We start from the raw sequence: 25230 nt of genomic DNA, 5'->3' as shown, positions 1-25230 counted from the left end.
TGCTTACATATCTATCTGTAGTGCTTTGGAAAAAGACCTCTTAATTATATATTTGTTGCGCTTTTCTAAGTTGTTAGTTATAGTTCTTTTTGTGCTTATGAACTCATTTGTTATATAATGACTACCTGGTCATCTTATTTTAAGAAGATTAACAGAACTCCATGTTCAATGTCATTTGAAATGGATGCATATCATTCTTTGGTATATTTGTCAATGAACGAGAACCAAAATGTCAATGAATAAGAACAAGAACTAGGTGAGTCAAATTTTGATGAAGATCATAATAGCTGTATTGATGAAGATGATGATAATATGATGTTAGAATAGTTTAATTATGAAACCATGTTGTCACATATTTTATTCAAGTCGGTAGCTTTACACCAAAATTCAAAACCTACCAAAAACATTTTAAAAAATAAGGTTAAAAATATTATTAGAAGGGTTCAAATTCGAACCCACCATCAATTTTTTCACCGGAAATTCTTATATAGGCACAAACACACACAACAAAAAAAAAAAAGAGGGTCATAGGCCAACCCGCAAATCTGCAGTCTTTCTATAATGTTCAACCGCACGGGCAAAAATATAAGCGGACCAAAAAAATTGGTCTTAAGCCTGCGCGCACTGCAGATTAAACGGGACGGACCGTAAACCTTGGTCCATATACGCAGCTCTTTATACACGCTTGCTATTTAACCAGCGAAGAAGGTAAAATTAGAAAGACAGAGGGCGCAAAAAAAGGACAGGGCACGAAAAGAAATTCTCAATTTTTCAAGTATTGTACTTGTTGCAAGTAAGTTGTTAAAAAAGTTTGATGATCCAGATGTGTCACCATATATCAAAATATGTCCCAAAACAGCTAAAATACTTCGAGATGAACTTGCAACACTGCTTGTGGAAACCATGTGACCACTTGTACTACTCGGCAAATGAACTTGCAGACTGACCCGCAATATTCACCAAGCCAAAATCAGCACCAGCTCTTGTTAGTACTTTGAGACACTCCTCTTGCTTATATTTTGCAAAAATCATCAAAGATGTGTCACCAGAGTCGGTAAGAGAGTTCAAATCACAACCAAAATCAATAAGGCATTGAATTATTCCGGGTAAGCCTAGACGAGAGGCCATGTGTATAGGACGGAACTCTGTCTTGCTGGTTGTTTTGACTATGGATTCTACATTAGCACCACATTCTAAGAGTATCCTAACAGCCTCGACATTCCCAGAGGATAGCATGGTGTAGAATGGTTCTGCCACGGTGAAAACCATTTGAGGAGACATGTTGCAGGAGCAAGCTTAATATAGCACCACTATTTTCAAAATACTCAATTGCACGCCAGGTGATGCCATATGGTTTTCCCAGTCCGGCACCCACACGAAGTTCTTCACCAGTCGAAATGTCCCATGACCATGCTCCAAGCTGTACTTCAAAATCCGTTGTAGTACCATTCTGTAATTCATTTGTAAGAAACTCCAAGTGAGGCTCAATTAATATTAACAGTTAAAATGATAGTGAGAAGATAAATCCAATTATGAGACCATCAACAGCATTAACTAACCAGATATTAAATATTAACAATGAAGATCATGTTTTATGTTTTCTAAATTGCTGTTTGGCTGTAGAAACCTGCCTAATATCATTAAAAGAGGCTGCTACCTTGGCAGACTGATAACATAATCTTCAGCTTTAAAAAGATTAGGTCACTGACTTCTTATACTTCTTACATGATTCAGTATAGCTTGATGAAAAATACTATAGTTCACAAAGAGAAAATTGCAAAAGCAATGATATATTGGCTGTAACAACAAGGAGTCTGCAGATATGTAAAATGTTCTTGTTAACTAAACCAAACTGTAGTGGTGATCAAAGGTTTGAAGGGGTCCAGAGAAAAATTTACCTGAAGGAGCAAACTGACAACATGGACCTGCCTATGAACTACAGCTGCAACTAGTGCATTACAATCCACATTTGTGTGGAAAGAAGGTTTAAGTGACTGTAAAAGCATGCTGTTCGTTGCACTTGCATCCACACCGCACAGCCATGGAAAAAAAAAACTCAGATTTAGCATATTAAACCAAGTATTTACCAATAGCCGTAAGTTAAAATTACGAATAAAAAGCTGAGTACTGGAAGGCATAAGTTTATCTAGAATCCTATAGAGGAAGACCGCTGGATAATACACTAGGTAACACTAGCTTCATAATATTGAGGCGAGGTTGTGAGGATCTGTCAGTTGTCATTGTATGTACTCTAGTCTCTTGGAAGAAGACAATAACACGGATGCAACTTTTTAATGTGCCAGATAATACAGACCAAACAATTGCAAATGCTACTGATCATATATCGGTTCAGCGTTGCAATTGGGAAATCTCTAGAATTATAGTGCAGAAGAACACAGACCTTTATAAGTGTTTCAACCACGTCTACAAACCCCCTACAGCATGCGGCCACAAGAGCTTGTACAGCAATTTGAGGTCGGATCAAATCGGAGCTCATGAGCAATTTCTCACATCCTGCTTGAGCATGGCAGCTTGCCTCCAGAAGAGCTTCTTCGCAAGCTGGCTGCGATGCCCCTGCCTTAATTAAGGTCTCAAGAATATCAAGGCGTCCCTCCCTCACTGCTGCAGTAGTTGCAAAGCCTCTGAAGAGCTTTTGATTTACATCAGCTCCAACACTCTGTCATTTCAAGAAAAATCAACCTGTTAATAACCGGTAGTAATTTATATCATTGACAATATTTTTTAAATTATTATTTTTCTTCCATTTTGTTTGAAGTTTTGGAGTAGGAATATAACACCACATCAACATAGTTAGATATCAAGAACTTCTTATACATTTAGAACATCTTCCACTTCCGCACTTCAATCGATTTTGTTTTCTTCTTTTCATAATTTTTTGTAGTTAAGTATGCACTTCAATTGAAAAAATACATAAAGGAAGGACTAATGTCAGCTGGACCAGTAACATCAAATCAAAGTTCAATAAACAATGCAAGGGAATCACATATAAAGAGGCATTGAAAACACAGTGCTGATGCATATGGCTACAACATATAACAAATACTTGCCTCCTGTGTGGATGTGATTTTCTTTTGAGCATCACTGAGTTGGACCTCCACAGCTTCTTCAACTTGTGATATAAGCTTCTTATGTGCTACTCCTATAAAACATACAATATATTCAAAACTTGATCACAAACTAAATAATACTTACCAATAATGCAAATGGTAATTTTGTTAGCCTTAACCAGAGATTAAATGCAAGAAATCTACCAAATACTAATGCCTTATTGAGTTAAAGCTGAAGTGGTTGCTGATCAAAATATTACAAAGAAAACATGCTTCAACTCTCTTTGAAAAATATTTAAACATGATAATTAACAGAAGTGAGAAGATGAGATAAATGAAAGTAAATTGTGTCCTGGACTCTAGAGATTTGAGAGTATAAATCTTTATTTGTGCATAAAAAGGAGAAGGAAAAAAAAAACAAGAATTGCACTGCACCCACTCTCGTTCCCTCCACCCCACCCCGGCTGGCCCTCACAGTCTCACCTTATATTTTTCATGAAGTAATATGATACCATCTCTCATAGTCATAAACATATACAGCTTAATGGGAGATTCTAATTCAGAATTTTGAAGAACATACAAGATTGGCATGGCATGGCATGGAAACAGAAGAAAACGGGAGACAAAACATCCTTATACATGTTCATTACTTCCTGATGCTAATGTGTGCTTAAACCAGTTTGTCTTAGTTTTAAGATGAAATAAGTTAAATATTAAAACCGCCCAATAAAAAGTAAGTACAAGAAGTTCTGTGAGATGCATCAGCTGCAAATTTCTTTAAGAGTCTACAAGATAATGCATATTATTTGATGAAAGTCAAACCTTGATGACACTCTTGGACGTTCCTCTCCTCAGATGATGAATCTGATGATCCATCCTGCTCTTCTGTCTCTTTCTCGACAGATTTTTCTTTTCGAGGAATAGAATACTTGTTTTCCTTCATATGCTGAAGTATATTAAATGTAAATTCCTCTACCCTTTCCTCAGCATTCCCATCCTTTCTGCCCTTCTTTCTATAGTTTCTACTAGTATTCTCATCAAACTTCTTGTAATTATTAGACAGATGAATGCTGGCCATACCCCGACGATCATTCGCATGCTCCTAAATATATTATTCACTCAAAGAAAACAGCACTTGAAAATAATTTATCCTAGCCTTTAATGTCAAAGCAAACAGCACTTGAAAATAATTGACAATTATTTATTAGTGCTCAGGGTGCATTTGCAACATAACAAACCAAACATCATCTAAACAATAGAAATCAATTATATTATTGCTGAAATTTACCTGTACTAATGAACCTCCATCTTTAGCGAGGAGATTGGTTAATTGTGGCTCAACGTTTTTAGATATCCTCGTTATGCCCCAAAAACCCATGAACAGATCTTTATTGGCTTCGATTCTTCCATAACAATCATCAGACCAATGAACCCCCAAGAATTTCTTACAATGAGGTAGTAAATGGTCTCGCCCTTGATGAGCTTTTTGCCATGACCAACGATTACCATAAAATGTGACGTAGGTTCAGGAGGTTCTTCCTCAGCACCAATATTGGTGGCCCCTCTATAAACGTCATTTAAAAACAAATAATTAAAAATAATATGAATTCTGTAAACAACGTTAATTTAAATTCTCAAAAAAAGTAAACTTACTCTTCCTAAATTCGATAATTCTCGAGTTATCGCAATTTGGAATATCACAGGTCTGATGTTCCAAAGATGTTCATGAACATCATAATATTGATGCCTTTTCCAATCTTCAATGTTCATTGCAACATCTCCCATTCTCTCCATTGAGGAAATCCACCACTCTTAGTCCAGGCTAATACCACGTGTTGTAGCCAGTTTTCTACACAGGCCGATGATTTCAAGTTGAGGTGCGGGTATAGCGCCAAATTCTTTCAAGAAGTTTAAACAAATATGCATCCTTTGTCCGAGGTTGATATACTTCTTAAAAACGACCATGTGATTATATAGGTCCTGTTTGGACAGAGTTATTCATTCTCCCGTCTCGTCCTGAATCACTCCATGAGAAGCGAATGCTTAACATGTGTTTGTAAGTCCTTGGTCCTCAACGGGACCAAAAAGGTCGTTCCAAATAAAAAATTCTAATAGCTGCTGCTCCTCAATTTCGATTTTTTTAAAAAATAATTGACAAAATTTAATTTCTCTAAATTATATGAAACGCAAAATGGGTAATAAGAAAGGGAAATTTCATTTCACTAAATTATAGCAATTAGAAAGGGAAATTAATATGTGAAACACAAAATCTAATTACTTGTATGTCCTTCCTCTCAAAACACGAACCACCATTACCTACCAACTACATTCTCTCTTCTTTGCTCCGCCAAAACTAAGAACATGATCATAACTTCAATCGGCCCGGGGGAATTTGAACACGCATGTTATGAAAGCTGTGCGGGAGTATGCGGATGTTAGTAACTAGAACAAATCATGTGGTTACTGTCACCTATAGAATGGTTCGGCAGGTGGGTTGGGATTAGCCTATGGAAGATTGGATTGTTGTCAATACAGATGATTAATAAAGAGGATGATATTCAATCAGCAAAATGGAGCATATGCAAGAGAATCAAGAGAATTCTTCATCTTAATTAGGAGGCGTGGATATGTAATATGTATCGTGAAACTAATATGTGTGTGGATGTACTTGAGCATATTGGTTGTACAGTGATGTTTTTTGAGTCGTGTCCGGCTCAAATTAGACATTTAGTAGTAGTTGATGCAGCTGAGGACTAAATTAAAAGTATTTTGAAAAATATTAACAAACAAAAAAATATCATTCCAAGTCAATAAGAAGCAAACCAAAATTTATATTTACATTTTCAACTTAGAACATTGGAGCCTGTCAATGTGTACATGATAAAGTCTCCTTATCATGGAGAAAACATCATCTTAACTAACAACAAGAAATATAAACCAAATTCCTTTTGCTATTTAATGTATACACCAATGCTTTTAAAGTTGTTCCAAAGTTCCTCACTCCTCATATGAAGATCAGTCATATTTGTAGAGCTGTGTGTGTGTCAAAATTGAAACTAATTCTATCTGTGTTGCTAGCTGTTTAGATTCCATTCTTTGACTTTGTTTGCTGAAAACTTGCAGATTTTTTCTGAAACACAAAAAAGGGATCAGTGAGAATTCTAATGTACATACATGGTCAATGCATAAAAATCATCAGAAGGAAATTTGAACCAACAATGTTAAAAAAATAATTGAGATCAAAATAATCATAATGAAATTAGTTGTACCTTGGCTCTATAAGACTTAATGACTGAAATCAGCAACTTGTCTCCAGCAATTTGTCTCACTTTTTGTATCAATTCATGTCTTGAAATCTTCCCTTCCTGCAAGAAATAGAGCAAGTGATCAACATAAAAAAATAAAAAATTCAAACCAATGTGCAAGTAGGAAACAAAACAAAACAAACATTTACCTTTTTAGCCTTGTAGAACTTGCAAATGAGGGCAATATCAAGTGATGGCAAAACCTTGGAAAGTATAGAAATCAAAATTGGAAAAGGCATCCAAGGTGAACTTGGTCTCACATGTTCATCTTCACTCATCTCAACCCCTACAAAAAAATAATAAAAAAAAAACACATCAATAATTAAATTCATAAAATAACAAAAAAAAAAAAAAAAAAAAAAAAGAAACACATTATCAACACAAACCTTTGGAAGAAGATACCCTGAAACTTATAACATATGCAGGCCAAACATGAGTATTCATTCTACTACTCCAAATCATGTACTTGTTTGGAGCTGAAATATTATCGACACCAGAATCATAATCCTCACAACTTGGATAACATTGTTTTGTGTCAGATTGTACAATCTCTGTTCTTCCCAAAATAACCCTGCACAGTATCAAATGCCTCACACCATCTCTTCCAACAACACAGCTTTTGACACTGCACAAACACAAAATTCAAAACTCAATCAATATAATATAAATAAACTCATATTCAAATCTAAACACAAATTTGAATCAGATACATCAACTTTTATTGACTCAGTTGTCTCGGACTAGAGATAGTATTAATTAACATTGGAGAAGGAACGACGAACCTATGAAGAGGAGAGTCATCTGGAGAAAGGCAGAGGCTATGACCATGGACATGACTGAAACCATTTGAAAGAATATCTCTAACGTCATTCTCACCATAACTTCCATACCAAGCATACTTGACATTTGAATTTCCACCGCGAATTTTCGAAACAGCTTCTGCATAAACGTGAAAGGATTGAAGCCTCGCTTGTGAAACAACATCAGAACATGCATTTCTGTGAATTGCTAGAATCTCTGTTTTGGTGGAAATTAAGCCGAGTCCACGAAGGAATCTGGTCTTGATGAGATCGTGAACAACGTCACCTTCTCTAAGCGTAACCAAAAATAAATTAGAATCTTGTTGTTGTTCTCCGGTGGTGCCGGAAACACAGCTTTCAGAATCGGAGTCTTGATGGTGATGTTGAAGTTGAGGGAATGTTGAAGTTGATTCCATAGCTAGTAAGAGTGAAATTGTTGTGATATGATTTAGATTTGGGATGATGTTTAATGTGAGTGAGTAAGTGATAATTAAGAAGATATTAATAGTATTAATGATGATGTTAATGAAACTGGGAACCGGCAGATTGATGATATATTATAGCATGCGATGGGCGGTGCACAGAGTTGCGCTGCTTGTTTTCAAGACAAAAGAGACTTACCGCTTATAGCCTGTTGTTTGGAATAATTAATAAAGTATAGCTACGCTGGTTTCTATTCTTATATTTATTTATTATATTTATATTTGTTTCTTGTTTACGTGTCTTACTTTTACTTGCTCACTAATTTATTGTTATTATTGTTACTCCTCCCTCCCAAAATGACCGAGTCATTTTGACTATATGCACTATTCGATTCTATTTTTCTACTAATAAATAAAAACAAATATTAACATATAAGATATTGGATTTATCTTGATGAGTATTTTCAAAATATCATATTTTTATAATTTTTACTATTATACAATTAAAAATATTAATAGTCAAAGTTATGCATTGACATACCATACGTGACGTAGTCAACTGACTCACTCATTGTGTGACGGAGGGAGTAATAGATAGATAAATATTTTGATTTTTTTTTTTTTTTTTTGATTTGTTATTTAGAGTATACATTTATTAGTGGATTGGTCGGTTTGAATTAATACAAGCTATTCTATGTAATCGAGTTTCGTTTTTGAGATTTGGAGCGCAAGAAACCGAAGCCGCACACAGTTGCTATTCAGACTCCGATGTGTCTTCTTCAAGCAACCAGGATTTATTAAATTTTAAATTTTAATTTTATTTATAGATAATTTATCCATTATCGATCAAAAATAGAAATAGTCATAAGAAAATTAAAAAATACTCCCTTTATTATTTTTTAAGGGTCTCATTGGTTCGAGGTAGATTGAGGGGAGGAGAGGTGAGAAGGGTAATCTTGACAAAAAAAGATTTATTTTTATTAAATATTTTATTTTTTAAAAAAAAAACATTTTTTCTTCTTGAGACAAAAAATTTAAAAACAAAAACAAAAAATCTCAATTATTAGAAAGATTTGATTGGTTAAAAAAACGTTTTAAATTGGCAAAAGGAATATTTTAAATTGTGATGGAATATTTTTAAAAAATTTGTTTTTAAATTTTGTTTCTTTTTTTAAGATAAAAAACATTTTTTTTTGAAAAAATGATTTAATAAAAACAAATCTTTTTTAAGCCACTAGGTTTGGTCTAGTGGTGAGGGGTTTGTGTAGTATGTAATAGGTCCTGGATTCGATTCCCAGCTCACTGTAAACCTAAAAAAAAAAGTCTTTTTTGTCAAGATTACCCCCCTCCACTCCATCTACCTCGAACCAATCGGACCCTAAGTGTCTTTCTAGAATAGTAACACCAAATTAAGAAAGTGTATTTTTGCACCTTATCATTCTATTATACCTTAATTTTAAGCCACCAATAAATTTCTATTTTTTACAAGCACTTTCTCTTTTCAAATAAATTTAAGATATTATCTACAAAAAAAATTAATATGTTATGTACCAATTATTTATTTTTTTTAAAAAAAAAACTTTAGTTTTCCAAATATATAGCATTTATTAGTTTTATTGAAAAAGATAAGAGTAATTGACAAATGGTACGATTGACAAATTTTGTCCTTAAAACACCAAATTGATAGCTAAATAGCAACGCTAAATCCGACGTTTTTTGACACTTAAAAAGGAACGAGGGTGTGCTTTTTTAACAAAGAAAAAAAAACAGTAGTATCAATACACTATTTTTACTTTGCTTATAAATTTGTTTATGTCATTAATTTTATTGGTTGTTGTTTAAATTATCCCCTCAATCTTTTAAGGGATAATTTAGCAATAATTATTTTATTTGTTGAAGAAAGTATATGATTGTTAATGCGAATCATCAAGATTAACAATGTGTTTTATAAAAATGCATAAATCAACCAAAATATTAAGCTCAAGTGATTAATAAGTCAAAATGTTTGGGAGAATTCGAATTCAATTTCAGGTGGAAACAACTTTTATCAGATTTACCTACCTCGGAGCCGAACTCTAGATTACTGGAGTCCCATCGCCTAGAAACCAAAGGGTTAATACCAAAATTAAAAAAAAAGAAAGATAAATTGTTAATCTTGAGGATAACATAGAGAAATTATTTGACTTTTTTTTAAAAAATTACATGAATAATCAATTTAATATAAACATTGAATCAGAGTTGTTCCAAATAATTTGAAGGCCCTATTTTAATTTTAATAATAGACCCCTAATAAAAAGAAATAAAACTTTTCTTTAAAAAAATCATCATTTTTTAATTGCAACTGTAAGTAAACATAAACAACCACGAGAAACGGGGGCACTTGAACCTAATATATAACTAATAAATAAACCTAAACAACAACCACATAGAGTACTTAAACCGAATACATGACATTCAACAACTAAATGGATCAAACCAATATAGGAGAGGATGCACCGTCGATGTTGGGCTGGGAAATCATATTTGACAAAATACATCCATTTTTGTTGACCAACTTTTGGTTATATTTTGAAACGGAATGAGTATATATATATATTGATCACTCCTTTAAAATAAAAAAATTGACCACAACTATTACTCTTTATTTCTTGTGGTATAGTAACTTTAATTAACTTAAACAAAACAATTCCTTTGTAAAAAAATCAATTAAAAGACAAAATGGAGCAAGCAAAACTCGAACACAAGACTCTTGGGGTAAAGGGGGAGCTACTTTACCAAAACACAAGAAACATTCTAATGATATGGTTTGCCGGTTATATATATCCAATAATAAGTAACAAAAATAAGTATGGATACCTACTAAAACTTGAAAATTTTGGTATGATTTATAGCCACACATCCGCCCCTGCATATTAGGTACCCGTAATTAAAATCATTTTTAAATGATTTTCTTGTAATAAATTTACACTGCTCTCTATTTATTTGTTCTTTTTTTTTTTTTATATATATATATATATATATAAGCATTTTCAAACCAAATAGATTTGTATAAAATTCGTTAAAATATCAGATCACATTTATAGAACTGATATTCATGACACATATTTCTTGGATATCTAAGTTATTTTTTTCCAAGACCCGTTATTTGGTCATGATATTTAATTATATATTTATAAAATTTCTAAGCTTAATTCAGTTAATAGGAATATGAAAGAGTCGGTGTTCAAATCTCAAAAACTCCTTTTATTCACTTTAAATGTGAATTTTAGTTCATAAGATACCTGATGGGAAATATAAATACATTTGAGATGATAGGGTAAGCGTTTCAATTCAAACCTGCTGCAGTTCTCACTTAAAACGTGTGATTCTCATTTCTCATAATTAGACTATTATTTAATCAAAAAGGAAAAAGAAAATATTAACTTGTAAAAATAAAAATTAATCATATAAAGTAAAATAAAATTTTGATTTATTCTTTTTTTCTTAATCGATTTTATTTACTATAAAATATATTTATGCTCTATTGGTAAACAAATTTATCTTGATCTATGGTAAATGCAACTGTATAATAGTTACTAATTTCACAATTGCAAGGACTTAGCTGGAAAAAGCCAACTGTAAAAAGTGATGGCTAGCCCAGAATACATCTATGTACACAAAAATGTGACATGCTATGAATTTGGCATCCTTTAACATCACTGTATAACCCCGTTTATTTAACAATTAAAAACACAAGAAAAAAAAGAATTGAAAGAGAAGCTTATTCTACAACCCAAGGGAAAAAGAATGAATATAGACAACACAAGCCGCATGCATATACAAGATGACTCAAGGTGCAACGAACAAAAGGGCCCATCATAACCATGCTCCCCAACCAGGATACATTTGGCACAATCTCTCAGAATCGATTGCATCTTGGATGAGCTGTTGTACCTGCAAATAGAATAACATAATAACTTTTTCCATGAGGTATTTGAACATGCCAAATTATATTTCATTTTATCGCTCATGCAACAGAAATGGTATATAGTGTGGTAATTATAAATTTGTGGCAATTGATAAACTCATTTCACCAATCACCAGTGCAACGTAAGTACCAGGCTGGTATGACCATATGAGTATTTGTCTAGTCAACCTACTTTATAACCCAAACAATTATATCGATAAAACAGGAAAATGCATAATCAATATCCTAACATGGCAGGGATATATCGACAAACTACCTGCCCATGGGTACTTCGCATTTCACCATCTTCATACCCATCCAACTTTTGTTTTACACGCAAAAGTGCACGTGCGGCATCCTTATTTCCCTCATACTGATTTTCAGGTTCTTCCAAACTTGTATCCAAATCAACATCCATTTCCTGTGGAGAATAGAGGAAAAAGGTCACTGCAGATAAATCAAATAATGCAAGATGAACAAACTTCCAAATGAGGGTCTACCACCAAATCCCAAAAGATATGTTGGACAAAACATTATGTTTGTTCTAAAGGTTAAATAAATAAAATAACATTTGTGGAATTAGACTACCTTTTGACGCTGCAAAGCTTTCAGAGGAGATAGAGCCCACTTATAAAGAGGATCGTGGATGAACACCTACAAAAGACACACATCTGTTATGAAAATAAAAAGAAATAAGCTCAATTTATTCAATAATTATTTTTAGTGAAATATGATTACCTCCACAATTGTCAGTAACGCCTCTTTGTTTGTCTGCATAACAGAGAGTGTTTTCTCGCAACATCTTCGGAAAACCCCCTCGACACCAGTTACACCCATTCCATCAATTACATCTCTTGTAAGCCTAAACGGAACCTGGCGACAGTTTGAGAAGATATGAACAATCCGGATTAAGAACGTAAATGAGATCATGATAAATGATGCAAGGATTCTTTAAATTAAAAATCATTTTTGTGTCGCATCCATGGCAGACACCCTCCTCCTTACAAGCCAGTATTGCAGGGTTAAGTGAGGCTCAACCAAAATTTTAAGATTGTATTAGAGCCTATGTAAGTTCTCTCGGACAACTAAGTATGTGTTTGGTTCGGCGGTGACTAAAATTGATTCTGAGAGAATTGAGTTTGATAGAATTGATTTTAGTTAAAAGTGAGTTGAATGTGAATTGATTTATGTTTGGATACTATCGCGGTAAAAGCAATTTACATGAGATATGTTGTTTGGATAATTTACATCATAATTGCTTTTGAATATGGAAATTACCAATAAGGACCTAACATATTATGACAATAATAATATATAAAAACAATGAACACTCCAACCCAATAGTAAAAAAAAAATTAGTTAAAAGGAAAAACCAATATACCAAAAAAAAAAAAAAAACCAATAGTTTAGCAGATAACAATAGTTGCGTAAATAGAAATAACATAACCCAATAGTACAATTAAAATTAAAGATTATTAATCAAAGTCAGGTGTCCCTTTCTACTATTTCCACTTCATTCTCCACTTCTCTAGAAACTTCAATGGTTTCAATTTTCATGTTCAAACTTACCCATTCTACCATTTCACTTCCCCATTTCTCAATTTTCTTCTCCAATCACACAACTATTCTTCTCCAGATCTGGGTTCATTTTGGCAAATGCAAAGGGGATAGGTTTTTCCTTGATGTTGTTGTTTATATTTTATTGTTTAACTCAATTTCACGTTGTTGCAAATACAGAGGGGATGAATGATAAATAAACCCGGGTCATGATTTTGGCCTCACTGATTCACTATAAGATAAGGGCAATAAAGGAAGAAAAGGAGTTATGTAACTGTCAACAAACCATAAATGAAGAATTGATTTTGCCTTCAACGCAGAAGCTACGATTTTCTGCTTCTAATAGAATCGATTCTACACAAGAGAATCACGTTGAAGGACAGAAATCCAAAGAAGATCCTAAGATGAGAAAATCACGTTGAATGGTGAAAACGTGAGTTAAAGGGCTGCAAACGCCAAACCAAACATACACTAAGAATTTAAGAACCAAATCAATTATCTTTGTTCAATTTTTTTCCATGTTTGGGTCAAAACTGAACCAAACCCGACCCCTATTGGTTCGGGTACCAGTTTCATGCCATTCAAAAGCGATCGCCCGAGATCTGAACCAAATTATCATTTACTTATGATTTATTTCAGATTAATTTTCATAGACTATCAGTGTAAAAATTTTTACACTGTCGACAAATCACAACCACTATCCACTTATATGTGTGACTTTAGAAATAGCTATGGTTAAAGTCAAACATTTTCAATAATCCAATGGTTATGATTAATTGAGAGTGTAAAAAACCTTTACACCGACAATATATAAATTAAATATTTCACATTATATTAGTAGGTTTTATATCTCCATTCCTGGGTGTAAGGAGGGTGTGACGAGAGTTCCACATTGAATGAAATAGTATCTGGAAGTGTATATAAGTGGGATGCACATCTCATTACAAGTCACATTTTGTAGGGTTGAGTTAAGTTCAATCCAAGTTGCCAAGTTGTATTTTGTTGATATTGGATAGTTGACATCCTAGTTATGATAGAGGCTGCGAAGTCCCCCATGGTTACAAGGTCGTTTACTAGAATAGATTGGGGGGGGAACTTAGGGTTCTCTATCTCTAGTTACAACTATTTCCCTCTCTCATCAGTGTCCCATATCGCAGGGTTTCAGTTTCACTAGTTTCATTAACATGGGTTGGAGATGTAAAACTAAAGTAATTTGCAAATTTGAAATTACATATTCCTTCCAGTAAAAATAAGAAACCTCATCTGTTTAATTGTTTATTATTCTATCCAGTGGTGTCAATTAAAGGTTTGTGGTGAACCATATTCTATCCTGTTGTGTTCTCAAATTTTTAAATTTGCTGTAATCTCATATATTTCTTGACGCATGCATGCTTTCTAGATCATTAATGAAGGATTATAAAAAGACATACCCGTTCAGGGGTCTTAAGCATCAAACCTTGTTCAAAAGCAACACCAAGGTCAATGTGAACAACCTCTGCAGTGGTCTGATCAATTAAAATATTCATCGAATGCCGATCTCCAAGGCCAACAATATAACCAACCTGATATCAACAAACTAATGAATATACAAAGGACTGTGAATGAGATAATCGATGTAGATCACAGATTCCTGACTGAAAATAATCATATTTCAGATAGGAAATTCTTCGAAACTATTTCGAAATAAAATAAATCTAATATAGGATGTGATGGATTTGGAACAAAAAATGGGCAATATCATATGAAGTAGTTCAGAAGTGTCTTGTATTCATTGCAACACAGCTACACCACGAAGGCTAGATGTTTGCCATCAAAATTGGGAAAATGAAAAAGAATATAAATACTTCAAACAAGTGCACTGGAAAAGGACTTAAATTGAATTATATTAGTGTTGTTGAACGGGTCATCTTTACTAGGACAAACATCATTGCCATTTCACTTTGAAACTAGGTGGATCCCATTACCGAAAAAATAACCACGCATAGAAAAGTAGAAGGCACTTACCATAGAACTAGCAGCAACACTTCGGGTATACGCAAGTCTCTTTTCAAACCACTCAGCTGGGTGTAAAAACCTCTCCAAGAAAAAGAAATGCATGACAGGCCTGCAAAAGACAATATGATCAAACTAAGTTGACTATGACTTCACGGTCCTTTAAAAGAGAGTGAATAGAGAGGATGATACATCAGAAGAATGTAAGACATGTTGGCCAAGCCCGTATACCCCATACAAAATCCTAATGATTAATTATAATAACTCTTCACAGGAAATAAACCTGAATTTCTCGCAAACCTCTTGAAATGCTTTGCTCTTGTCCCTTTCCTATAAAAAACATCCCACTGTATTAGAAAATGAATGCTAATATATATATAAACAGTGTCAGTATTTTCAATTTGTTTTGCATTCTATTTCTAAGGCAATGTTCAGTACTTAAAAGTGAGTTTTACATGAGGGTTTCCCAACAATTATCTCCTGACATTAATGATCCTGTTATAGTATATATGTTGTAAATAAATAGTAAATATTCTATTATTAGGAGTAATCTTCTATTAGTAATTTGTATTTGGCCCATGAGCCCATTAGGTTAGAATAGCCTATATAAACACATTAGTGATTGTAAATTATTCATAACTTGAAATATAATAATATATTCAGTTTTCACATGATTATAGATGGACTTATTTGGATATCTCCTTGACCTGCTAAACACAAACGTGCCTCTTTCCCGGTCAGTAACAAAGTGAGTACTTCTCCATTTTATTTAATTCATACTGATGTGTGGGGTCCTTCTAATGTTCCAAATATATCGGGTGCTCGATGGTTTGTAACCTTCATCGATGATTGCACTCGGGTTACATGGGTCTACTTACTAAGACAAAAGTCCGAGGTTACCTCTGTGTTTCTACATTTTTTCTCATTGGTAAAAAACCAGTTTGGAGTGAGTATTAAGAGGGTCAGGTCTGATAATGCCAAAGATTACTTCAATCAAGGACTTAATTCCTTTTGTCAAAAAGAGGGTATTATTCATGAGTCCTCTTGTGTCAAAACACCCCAACAAAATGGGATTGCTGAGAGAAAAAACAGGCATTTGTTAGATCAAACACGTGCTATATTATTCCAAAATAAGGTTCCCAAGAAGTATTGGGGAGAGGCGGTTTTAACCGCATCGTATCTCATAAATCGTTTACCTTCTAGTGTCCTTGCCTCTAAAACTCCTATGGAGGTTCTATCCTCATTTTATCCTGATGTGTCCACCTCTTGTAATCTCATTCCTAGAATATTTGGGTGTAAGTCGTTCGTCCATATCCATAGTGATGGTAGAGGGAAACTTGATCCTAGAGCCTTAAAGTGTGTCTTTATAGGGTATTCTTCCACCCAAAAGGGTTACAAATGTTATCATCCACCGTCTCATAAATTCTTTGTCTCCCGAGATGTCACCTTCCATGAACATGAAAGTTACTTCATTCAAACTCATCTTCAGGGGGAGAGCACAAGTAAGGAAGATGAGTCTCTTATACTCCCTGACCTTAATTTCGGGCCAGAAGTTGAGGCTGAAACTAGAGGTGACAATGTTGAGACTGAAATTGATCTTGAAAATATTGAAACTAAAGTTGACAATGTTGAGACTGAAATTGATTCTGAGAAAGATGAAAATGTTGGTGTTGATGTGAGATATGGGAAGAATTTAGTATACACAAGAAAAAAGACCATTCCTGAATCTACTCATATCCATGAGTCCGATCCAACATTACATGAGGTAACTTTCCTTGACCCTTCAAACTCTAGTGATTCAATTTCAGAATTTTCTCATACCCAGGATCCTTCAAACTCTAGCTCAACCATACAAAGGGAACCAGAATCCATTCTGATAAAACATAAAAACCCAAAATCCAGAGAAATAACACCAGTAGACTCTAAAGATTTACATCTCCCAATTGCCCATAGGAAAAATACTAGAACCTGCACCAACAAGCCACTTTACCCTCTATCCAATTACTTATGCTTTGAACAATTATCAACTACCCATAAAGCCTTCCTCACAAGTCTAAACACTACCACAATACCTACTTCCTTGTCTGAGGCATTGTCTGACAGGAAATGGAAACAAGCCATGGATTTGGAAATGGAGGCACTTGATAAGAACAATACTTGGGAATTGGTCTCTCTACCAAATGGAAAGAAACCTGTAGGGTGCAAATGGGTATACACTGTAAAATACAAGGCTGATGGATCTATTGAGAGGTACAAGGCAAGATTGGTAGCCAAAGGGTTCACTCAGACTTATGGAATAGATTACTCTGAGACATTTGCTCCAGTTGCAAAAATGAACACTGTTAGGGTGATATTATCTTTAGCAGCTAATTACAATTGGAACTTGCAGCAATTTGATGTAAAAAATGCTTTCCTTCATGGAGAACTTGAAGAAGAGATCTACATGGATGTACCCCCTGGATATCGTGAAGATATTGCTGCCAACACCGTGTGTAAGTTAAAAAAGGCTTTATATGGACTAAAGCAATCACCACGAGCTTGGTTTGGAAGATTCACCAAAGTTATGGTTGGTTTGGGCTTCAAACAAAGTCAAGGAGACCATACTTTATTTGTTAAACACTCTAAGTCAGGGGGAGTCACAGTGTTATTGGTGTATGTGGACGACATTATCGTAACAGGCGATAATGAAGAGGAGCAGCAAATGTTAAGTCAACACTTAGCCAAGGAATTTGAGATTAAGACCTTGGGAAAATTGAAGTATTTTTTGGGAATAGAAGTGGCTCACTCTAAGAAAGGAATTTTCATATCCCAACAAAAATACATTACCGACCTTTTGCAAGAGACTGGCAAGACAGCATGCAAGCCTGCATGTACACCAATTGATCCAAATATAAAGTTGGGGAATGCAGAAGAAGATGTTGCGGTTAATAAGGAAAGGTATCAAAGATTGGTCGGCAAACTAATATATTTATCACATACTAGACCTGATGTTGCTTTTGCTGTAAGCTTGGTCAGCCAATTCATGCACCAACCAAAGGAGATTCATCTACAAGCTGCACTCCGAATTGTTCAATATTTGAAAGGAACTCCAGGTAGAGGAATTTTGTTCGAACGAAATGGAAGTGTGGGACTTGAAGCATATACTGATGCTGACTATGCAGGGTCAATTGTGGATAGGAGATCAACTACAGGATATTGCACTTTTTTAGGTGGAAATCTTGTGACTTGGAAGAGTAAAAAACAAAGTGTGGTATCCAGATCTAGTGCTGAAGCAGAGTTCAGGGCAATGGCACAAGGTATATGTGAATTACTATGGCTGAAAAGCATCTTGGAAGACTTGAGGATAAAGAGTGATGAACCAATGAAACTCTATTGTGATAATAAATCTGCTATTAGCATAGCTCATAATCCAGTGCAACATGATAGGACCAAACATATTGAAGTTGACCGACACTTCATCAAAGAAAAATTAGATAGTGGTCTAATTTGCACTCCATATGTCTCTTCCCAAGGCAACCTTGCAGATCTTCTAACTAAGGGGCTGAACGGCAATAACTTTGAAAGAATTGTTTCCAAGTTGGGAATGATAAATATTCATTCACCAGCTTGAGGGGGAGTGTTGTAAATAAATAGTAAATATTCTATTATTAGGAGTAATCTTCTATTAGTAATTTGTATTTGGCCCATGAGCCCATTAGGTTAGAATAGCCTATATAAACACATTAGTGATTGTAAATTATTCATAACTTGAAATATAATAATATATTCAGTTTTCACAATATATATGGATAATGACAGCAGATCCACTAGGTTTCCCTTGGATAATGACAGATTTCTACAAGATTAGTATACTACTGGTTTTCTGACAAATATATAAAATTAGGAGATTCAAATTATCTATCCTTCATATGATTCCCTTATAAATTTTCGTGGGGGAAGTCTTCTCACCTCTAAAGATTTTGTTTTGAAAAATACATCTAGTTGGGAGGAAAAATCAAAATAACTCCTATGTACTAGATGCTTTGTCGCATAGATTCATCAGATATTTCATTTTTGATATAATAAGAAATTACAAGGAAAATTGAAGTCAATTCTCCATAATGAAAAGTATAGAATTAGAAAAATAAAAAAATAAGGAAAAGTGTGAGTAGGAATAGGAAATGAAGGGTATGAATTTCAAAGATTTTATCTCTAACAAGGTTAAAACTTAAAAATGAAAATAATCAAAACAATTGAATTTGAAACATAAGCATCAATTTCATATAAACGAGCTCCAAACATAAGAATGGATTTCCAAACATAAGTTTGTAACACAACATGATGCGATTTCTACATCAAATCAAGTCAACATCATTTCAAATTTTACTTGATTTCAAACACAACCTTAAATAGTTGTGAATAAAATGATATTTATTCCTTATATGAAGCGGCAAAAATAACACTATCAGAAAATAAAAAGTACCTAAAGTACTGCCGCCTCTCCAATTTCCATATAAACTAGTAAATTAGAATTAAAACACAATTCTCTCATTCTATTATGTTGATGAGAATCTCTATCAATCAATTATCAATAGCATTAAAGATTAAATTAATAATATTGCAAAAATACAGATTGTATGCACTTGAATGAATAGAGCAATTTACTGAATAATATTCAAGGACAATACATAGTACAGATCTTAATCATGTTATATAAACCAATGTATATAAATAATATTATTGGTTTTCTAGAATTACACGAAATGAATTCTGTCTTAGTGATAGTAAATATGGAAATAAACAATGATGCACAAATACGATGAGTATCCAATACAATATGTATCCGATAAGCTAACAAGTAATTTTGAAAAACATGGTACATCTAGAACACACATATAAATACATAAAAAATCATAAAATAAAATAAATATATGCTAGGGGTGTGCATGGTTTGGAAACCACACCACACCACACCACACCTAATTGATGGTTTTGGTTCTAAACCAAAATCATTTCAATGACAAACCGGTTATTTTTTAAAACTAATTTGGATTTGGTTATTAACCGGATAGAAACCAATTTATAACCGGTTTGTAATAAAATTTAGGTTATTCACATGATCCAATTTTAAATAGGTTTTTTACTTAAACTAATTTTTTTTATTAGTTGATTAAAAAAAATAGATTTATTAATTATTTTAAAAACATAACTTTTCATTAATTTTATGATTGAATTGGTTTATAATCAACCCACAAAGTTTTTTTTCTAAACCCAAATTATTTTTTACTTAGCCGAAAACATATTTTTTATATTGTTTTAAAAATATTTTTTATTATTTAAAAAAAGAGTAATTTTTAAAATTAAAAAATCTGATTTTTAAATACAGAAAAAAACTAATATTTATTATAGGAAAAAAATTAAAATACTGATTTTTTGAAAAACTAAAAACATTAAAAACTGATTTTTTTATTATTTTAAAAAAAAACTGACTTTTTTAATTATTTTTAAAATTAAAATACAGATTCCATTGTGATACAATTTTGTTTATCTCAAAATACTGATTTTTTTAATGATTTTTAAAATAATTATTAAAAGTCTGATTTTTAAAATAAAATAATAATAAAATAGTATGGGTGGTTGGCGGTGGCCGGCCACCGCGAAGTCGCCGGAAAACCGCCGGTCGGAGCGCCGCCGCGCCGTCCACCGGTGGCCCAACGTTGACCGCCGTGTTGACCACCGGTCCTCCACCACCTCTTTTAATTAATTATTTTATTATATAATAAACAATTTAAAGAATTTTAAAAAATTGAAGATTGGGCCTGAATTAGCTATTGGGCCTGAATTTGCAAACCAATTCCAAACCAAATTACAAAATGTGGTTATGGTTTATAATTGGTGTTTTTTTATTGGAGTGGTGTGGTTTTTTTTTTTAAATGGATTTTGCAAACTAAGATTGGATATGGATTGGTTAGTAATTTGGTTAAGGATAGCCAAATTTTTTGCACACCCCTAACTAAGACACACTTTGGACATTATTAAATTAGTATTGCAAAGTTAATAGGTCTTTTCTTTTTCTCTATTCTTTTTGGATAAAAACTGAAAGAATATACCAAACAAGCAATATACTTATGATAAAATACGCAAGATACTTATGATACAAATACTTAAACTTTATTTGCTTACTTTTGTCATATGCTCTCGACATTCAAAGAATGACCAATCCCCTACTCCATAGCGACCATGAGCACCACCATTTCTCATGCTGAAATTCAACAAGAATTGTTAGATATAGAACCATACATGTGCTTTCATTCAACAATTTAAGCTGTTGGGATATTTGGTTCCTGACATAGTATGAAAATCTCAATGACCATGAGTTCTAGAACTCGGCATTATTGCATTCATTCTTTTAAGTAGAAGTTAACTTTGAGCACAAACTAAGGACAGTAAGTGCATTGTTCAGGCTTAAAGCCCAAGGAGATATTGCTTGACTGGGCAAATTAAGTATAAATTTATTCATGTGCCTTCACCCAACAGCTTAAGCTTTGGCAAGGACCAATCATTTTGAAGTTGAACAAAACAAATAATTTTGTAGTAAAATAGCTCTCTCTTTAACTGACCTCCCTAAAAGATATTCACCGAGAGGAAGAGTTCCATTAACCCACTCAAGAACACCCGCACTTGGAGTAAAAGGAACAACCTATATCATAGAAAAACTATTCTCAATCATTTTAATAATTCAAATATTTTCAGCCATTACTTTAAAACTAAAATACAGTACACAATCTCAGGCAAACAGCAAAGGTATTTTCCTCCATGAAAAGTATTTAGAATTAGTAGTAGCACATTACATATAAAATGTTCAGATTTAAATGCTGGGAGTATACAACAAAATAAAAATAAAAAACTGATATATAACTCTTGCTTCCAGCCATCAGTAAAGAAAAAAATGTTTGTTTTTTGCTTACTATATCATTTTACAGGAATAAAATTTCCCTTAACATACGAAGTATTCTGAAGTTTATCATAGACTATAAGGAAGCAACTTTTCTAGTCAGAGGAGAAAGGTAAAAGAAATATTTCTGTATTGACTGATATTTGATTTGAGAGACCAAGATACAGAGGTTATAAACTTTGATTAACCTGCACTCACAACAGTGCTAACCTACACGGAATGATAGCCAACTCTGAGGCAAAGCCAAACTTGGTAGACTCCCTTAAGTAACTTTTGTGCCTTGTGAAGTACACTACAGCAAAGCCAAACTTGTGATGCAAGATTTGCAAGCTGTATTGACAGCTAAGCTAAAACTAGTATACTCACTTTCATTTTCCCTTATTTAAGGCACTACATGGAAGGAAATTCCCTAAAACTGTTTATTAATAGCTTCTTCTCTACAAGACAGTGTAACAACTTACCAACCAATCACCAACACTAGATGCAAAGAACAATAAAAAGCAGAAGATACCTTGTAGGTCCGTACACCTAGCCTTCTTCTCCATGTATCTTGATGGTTCCTTAGGAATGTGTTAACTAAACCAAAGAATTGTTCCATTACCTACACAGAATTCAGAAGGTTAACCATCAAAGTAAACAACAAATCCAGGGGCATTAAGGAGTGCCAAATATTAGAAAACAGAATTACAAAATAAGTGGATGGTTTTGAGTTTTTGTTTGGCTTTGGAGCGGTTGTTTTGGTAATGGCTGTTGCAGGGATGTTGTTGTATTGGGGATTTTGGATTTTATGGTGGCGATGGAGTTTTGAGAAGGACAAATGTGTGTCTTTGCTTGTTTTTAGTTTTTAATGGTGTTACTGTTTTTATTTGTTGTGGCGATGTTGTTCTATTGCATTGTTATGCAGTTTTGTACTATATCTCTCCATTATGATGAACCTACATGCTATGCAAACTGGAAACCCAAGCATCCTATGGGGTTAATAATCCAAGATGATACCGGGTAAGTAAACCCAACCAATTTTGCGCATAACCATTAATCATGTTAAGATCCCATTAACCATTGAGGAGTAGTTTCCATGGTGTGTCAAAAACACTGAACTAAAAGGATGAGAAAACAACATTATTTGCTATGTCTAATTCATACTGAAAGATTTAACTTGGACTAATCATCATGTGAGCGAGCTAGATGGAAGGTGTTGTTTTTCTAAAACAGGCCGACTCAAACCAGAAGGCAGAAGCTACAATAATATTTGATTGAAAATTAAAAATGATAGAAAAGTAGGTTTGAAAAACATATTTGCAATAAATGCTTGCTTGGGACGTTATTTTTACTAAAAGATGGAAATTTAACACAACTTCAGCAGCAGATGCCAAAAATGAATAGAAACCATGAGCTGTTAGAATTCATACAGCATCCTGTCGTAGGTCATCATTTCCCGATTTTGCAAGTTGCCGATATCTGCAGCCATCAGAACCCAAGCACTCAACGACTTTAGGAGCATTTATACCATTCATTATCCTGTATGTTAAACCAACACAAAGCAGATTTAAGAAGAAATATTGAATGCTAGAAGAAAATTGTCTCTAATTTCTATAAACGATAGAGACATACATAACAGAATCTGCTAATCCTTTGAAGTAAGGAAAAGTGCCTTCATGGTATTGACAACTACGATCAATTGAAATGGTAGCTGTCACTACAGGTACCTGAAAGGCCAAAGGAAATGCCTTAGCACATAAATAGCTTTAAATAAGAAGATTTAGCAAACAAAGGTTTAGCAGACCTAATGTTGACAATATACAAATAATTCTATGGTAAATGCTTCTTTTAGAATTTATCACATGTCACCATTCATTCATCACATGTTTATATCATTAGCTGTGCAAAATCAGTGATTAAGAGTGGATTAAGCAATCACATCAATTTAGCATTCATTGTATTTATTGTAATTACATTATTATAATTACAAGTGAAATGCGCTCTTTTTCAGACAAGGAAATCACAATTTCATCATGGGTATCAGTAGTGATATGATTATTAGGTTCAATGTGCAATTCCTATGACTGCCGGTCAGCTTCTTAACTATTTTACCCTGTGCGTTTTTCCCCTCTCTCCGTACAGCTTCTAACCACCGGTCATAGTTTACATATCTAGTCTTTGTCCATACCGTCACTGTTAACTAGTTCTTCGGCAACTTTTCTGGCAACTGGAATAACAATTATGGCTATTTTCTGGCGAACATCTGCTGGAAATCATAAAAAAATGTCACAAGTTTAGATGCTGATTGTCGAGAAGATTGTTTTTCTCAATTTGATCCTTCAAGATTTTGGATTCGAGACTAGGGTGCTTCAGATCATATTGCTGGTAATCTTTCTCTTTACTCAAACTTATCTCTTTCAAAAATTCCTTAATTTATATCCCTTGCGATGGTTCAAAAGTTAAAGCTATTAGTGCTAGCCAAGTCTGCCCCCTTCCGTCATTAAATTCAGACTTCGTCTTTCTCACCCCAAGTAGGCCTTTGAATCTAATATTGATAAGTAAATTGACTCAAACTCTTCACTGTTTAGTTACCCTTTTCACTTCAAATGAGGAAATAGTCCCGCCTCCACTTTTCCCTAATGGAGTCTTGTCAATTCTATTTTTAACCCTTGACAATTCTATTTCGAAGCACCAACAATCAAACTTTAAGAACATGGTGCTCTTCCTTGAAACACTTATTTTAGGAGCTTGGTCTTCTTCCTTGAAACACTTATTATCGATGTCCTCGTGAGTCTACAGTACCTCAACCAGCTAGCGGAGTGGCCTACTTCAAAACTGGGATAGTGGAAAAGCAGGGTTCGTGATGGCTGCTGTTTGAATTATATATATTACTCTATAATCCTTAGTAGTGGGAGATTACGGAATCATTAAATCATTGCCTCATCCTGAAAGTTTTGTCATCATAAATAAATTTAGCAATTGACTTACAAGTTCTAGCACTGGGAGATTACGTAAATCCCTTGGTAGTGTCACTCTTTTATTGGTATCCTACATAAAGAACTCAATTAGAATGATTTCTAAAAGAAATAATTTCAGTTTCTCTGCAAGCCACTAATAGAAATTTCTCTGCAAGCCACTATGAAATATAAAAAATGTGTCACCTCTTTCTTTGTTTCCATCTCAGCAAGTCTGATATAAATATCCACCATTTGCTTCATCTACATATA

The 25230-nt window shown here is 33.6% G+C and overlaps 4 protein-coding genes across 13 annotated transcripts in view; all 4 read right to left on the bottom strand.

Annotated features, from left to right (window-relative positions):
* Positions 1 to 632: 632 nt before the first annotated feature.
* Positions 633 to 2030, bottom strand: LOC123909612. The gene is made up of 2 exons (XM_045960487.1): positions 1899 to 2030; positions 633 to 1450 (listed from the first exon to the last, which is right to left on the bottom strand). Exons 1-2 carry the CDS (start codon positions 2004 to 2006, stop codon positions 1205 to 1207), a joined length of 354 nt encoding a protein of 117 aa, XP_045816443.1. The 5' UTR covers positions 2007 to 2030; the 3' UTR covers positions 633 to 1204.
* A 221-nt stretch (positions 2031 to 2251) lies between these two features.
* Positions 2252 to 5139, bottom strand: LOC123888689. Its single transcript, XM_045937811.1, has 5 exons — positions 4357 to 5139; positions 3891 to 4170; positions 3069 to 3160; positions 2402 to 2677; positions 2252 to 2287 (listed from the first exon to the last, which is right to left on the bottom strand). Exons 1-5 carry the CDS (start codon positions 4444 to 4446, stop codon positions 2252 to 2254), a joined length of 774 nt encoding a protein of 257 aa, XP_045793767.1. The 5' UTR covers positions 4447 to 5139.
* Positions 5140 to 5877: 738 nt separating this feature from the next.
* On the bottom strand, positions 5878 to 7689 carry LOC123909606 (probable inactive poly [ADP-ribose] polymerase SRO2). The gene is made up of 5 exons (XM_045960477.1): positions 7156 to 7689; positions 6760 to 6998; positions 6523 to 6659; positions 6338 to 6433; positions 5878 to 6198 (listed from the first exon to the last, which is right to left on the bottom strand). Exons 1-5 carry the CDS (start codon positions 7587 to 7589, stop codon positions 6151 to 6153), a joined length of 954 nt encoding a protein of 317 aa, XP_045816433.1. The 5' UTR covers positions 7590 to 7689; the 3' UTR covers positions 5878 to 6150.
* Positions 7690 to 11118: 3429 nt separating this feature from the next.
* LOC123909530 (serine/threonine-protein kinase ATM) overlaps positions 11119 to 25230 on the bottom strand; it is a 63413-nt gene continuing 49301 nt past the window's right edge. For all 10 annotated transcript variants that reach the window (XM_045960381.1, XM_045960372.1, XM_045960439.1 and 7 more), the window contains 14 exons: positions 25165 to 25221; positions 24992 to 25051; positions 23636 to 23730; positions 23434 to 23542; positions 22536 to 22625; positions 21690 to 21769; positions 21253 to 21331; positions 15374 to 15420; positions 15103 to 15202; positions 14529 to 14660; positions 12280 to 12414; positions 12130 to 12195; positions 11819 to 11962; positions 11119 to 11528 (listed from right to left, as the gene is read on the bottom strand). In XM_045960381.1, the coding sequence (XP_045816337.1) occupies positions 11451 to 11528; positions 11819 to 11962; positions 12130 to 12195; positions 12280 to 12414; positions 14529 to 14660; positions 15103 to 15202; positions 15374 to 15420; positions 21253 to 21331; positions 21690 to 21769; positions 22536 to 22625; positions 23434 to 23542; positions 23636 to 23730; positions 24992 to 25051; positions 25165 to 25221 (1272 nt within the window). In that variant the 3' untranslated portion in view covers positions 11119 to 11450. The remainder of the gene's footprint in view (positions 11529 to 11818; positions 11963 to 12129; positions 12196 to 12279; positions 12415 to 14528; positions 14661 to 15102; positions 15203 to 15373; positions 15421 to 21252; positions 21332 to 21689; positions 21770 to 22535; positions 22626 to 23433; positions 23543 to 23635; positions 23731 to 24991; positions 25052 to 25164; positions 25222 to 25230) is intronic.

Source organism: Trifolium pratense, linkage group LG1, assembly GCF_020283565.1.
Source record: "Trifolium pratense cultivar HEN17-A07 linkage group LG1, ARS_RC_1.1, whole genome shotgun sequence".
In the NCBI taxonomy this organism is placed as follows: Eukaryota; Viridiplantae; Streptophyta; class Magnoliopsida; order Fabales; family Fabaceae; genus Trifolium; species Trifolium pratense.
Note: the sequence above shows the minus strand (reverse complement) of the source record. Positions and strands in the feature narration are given on the sequence as shown.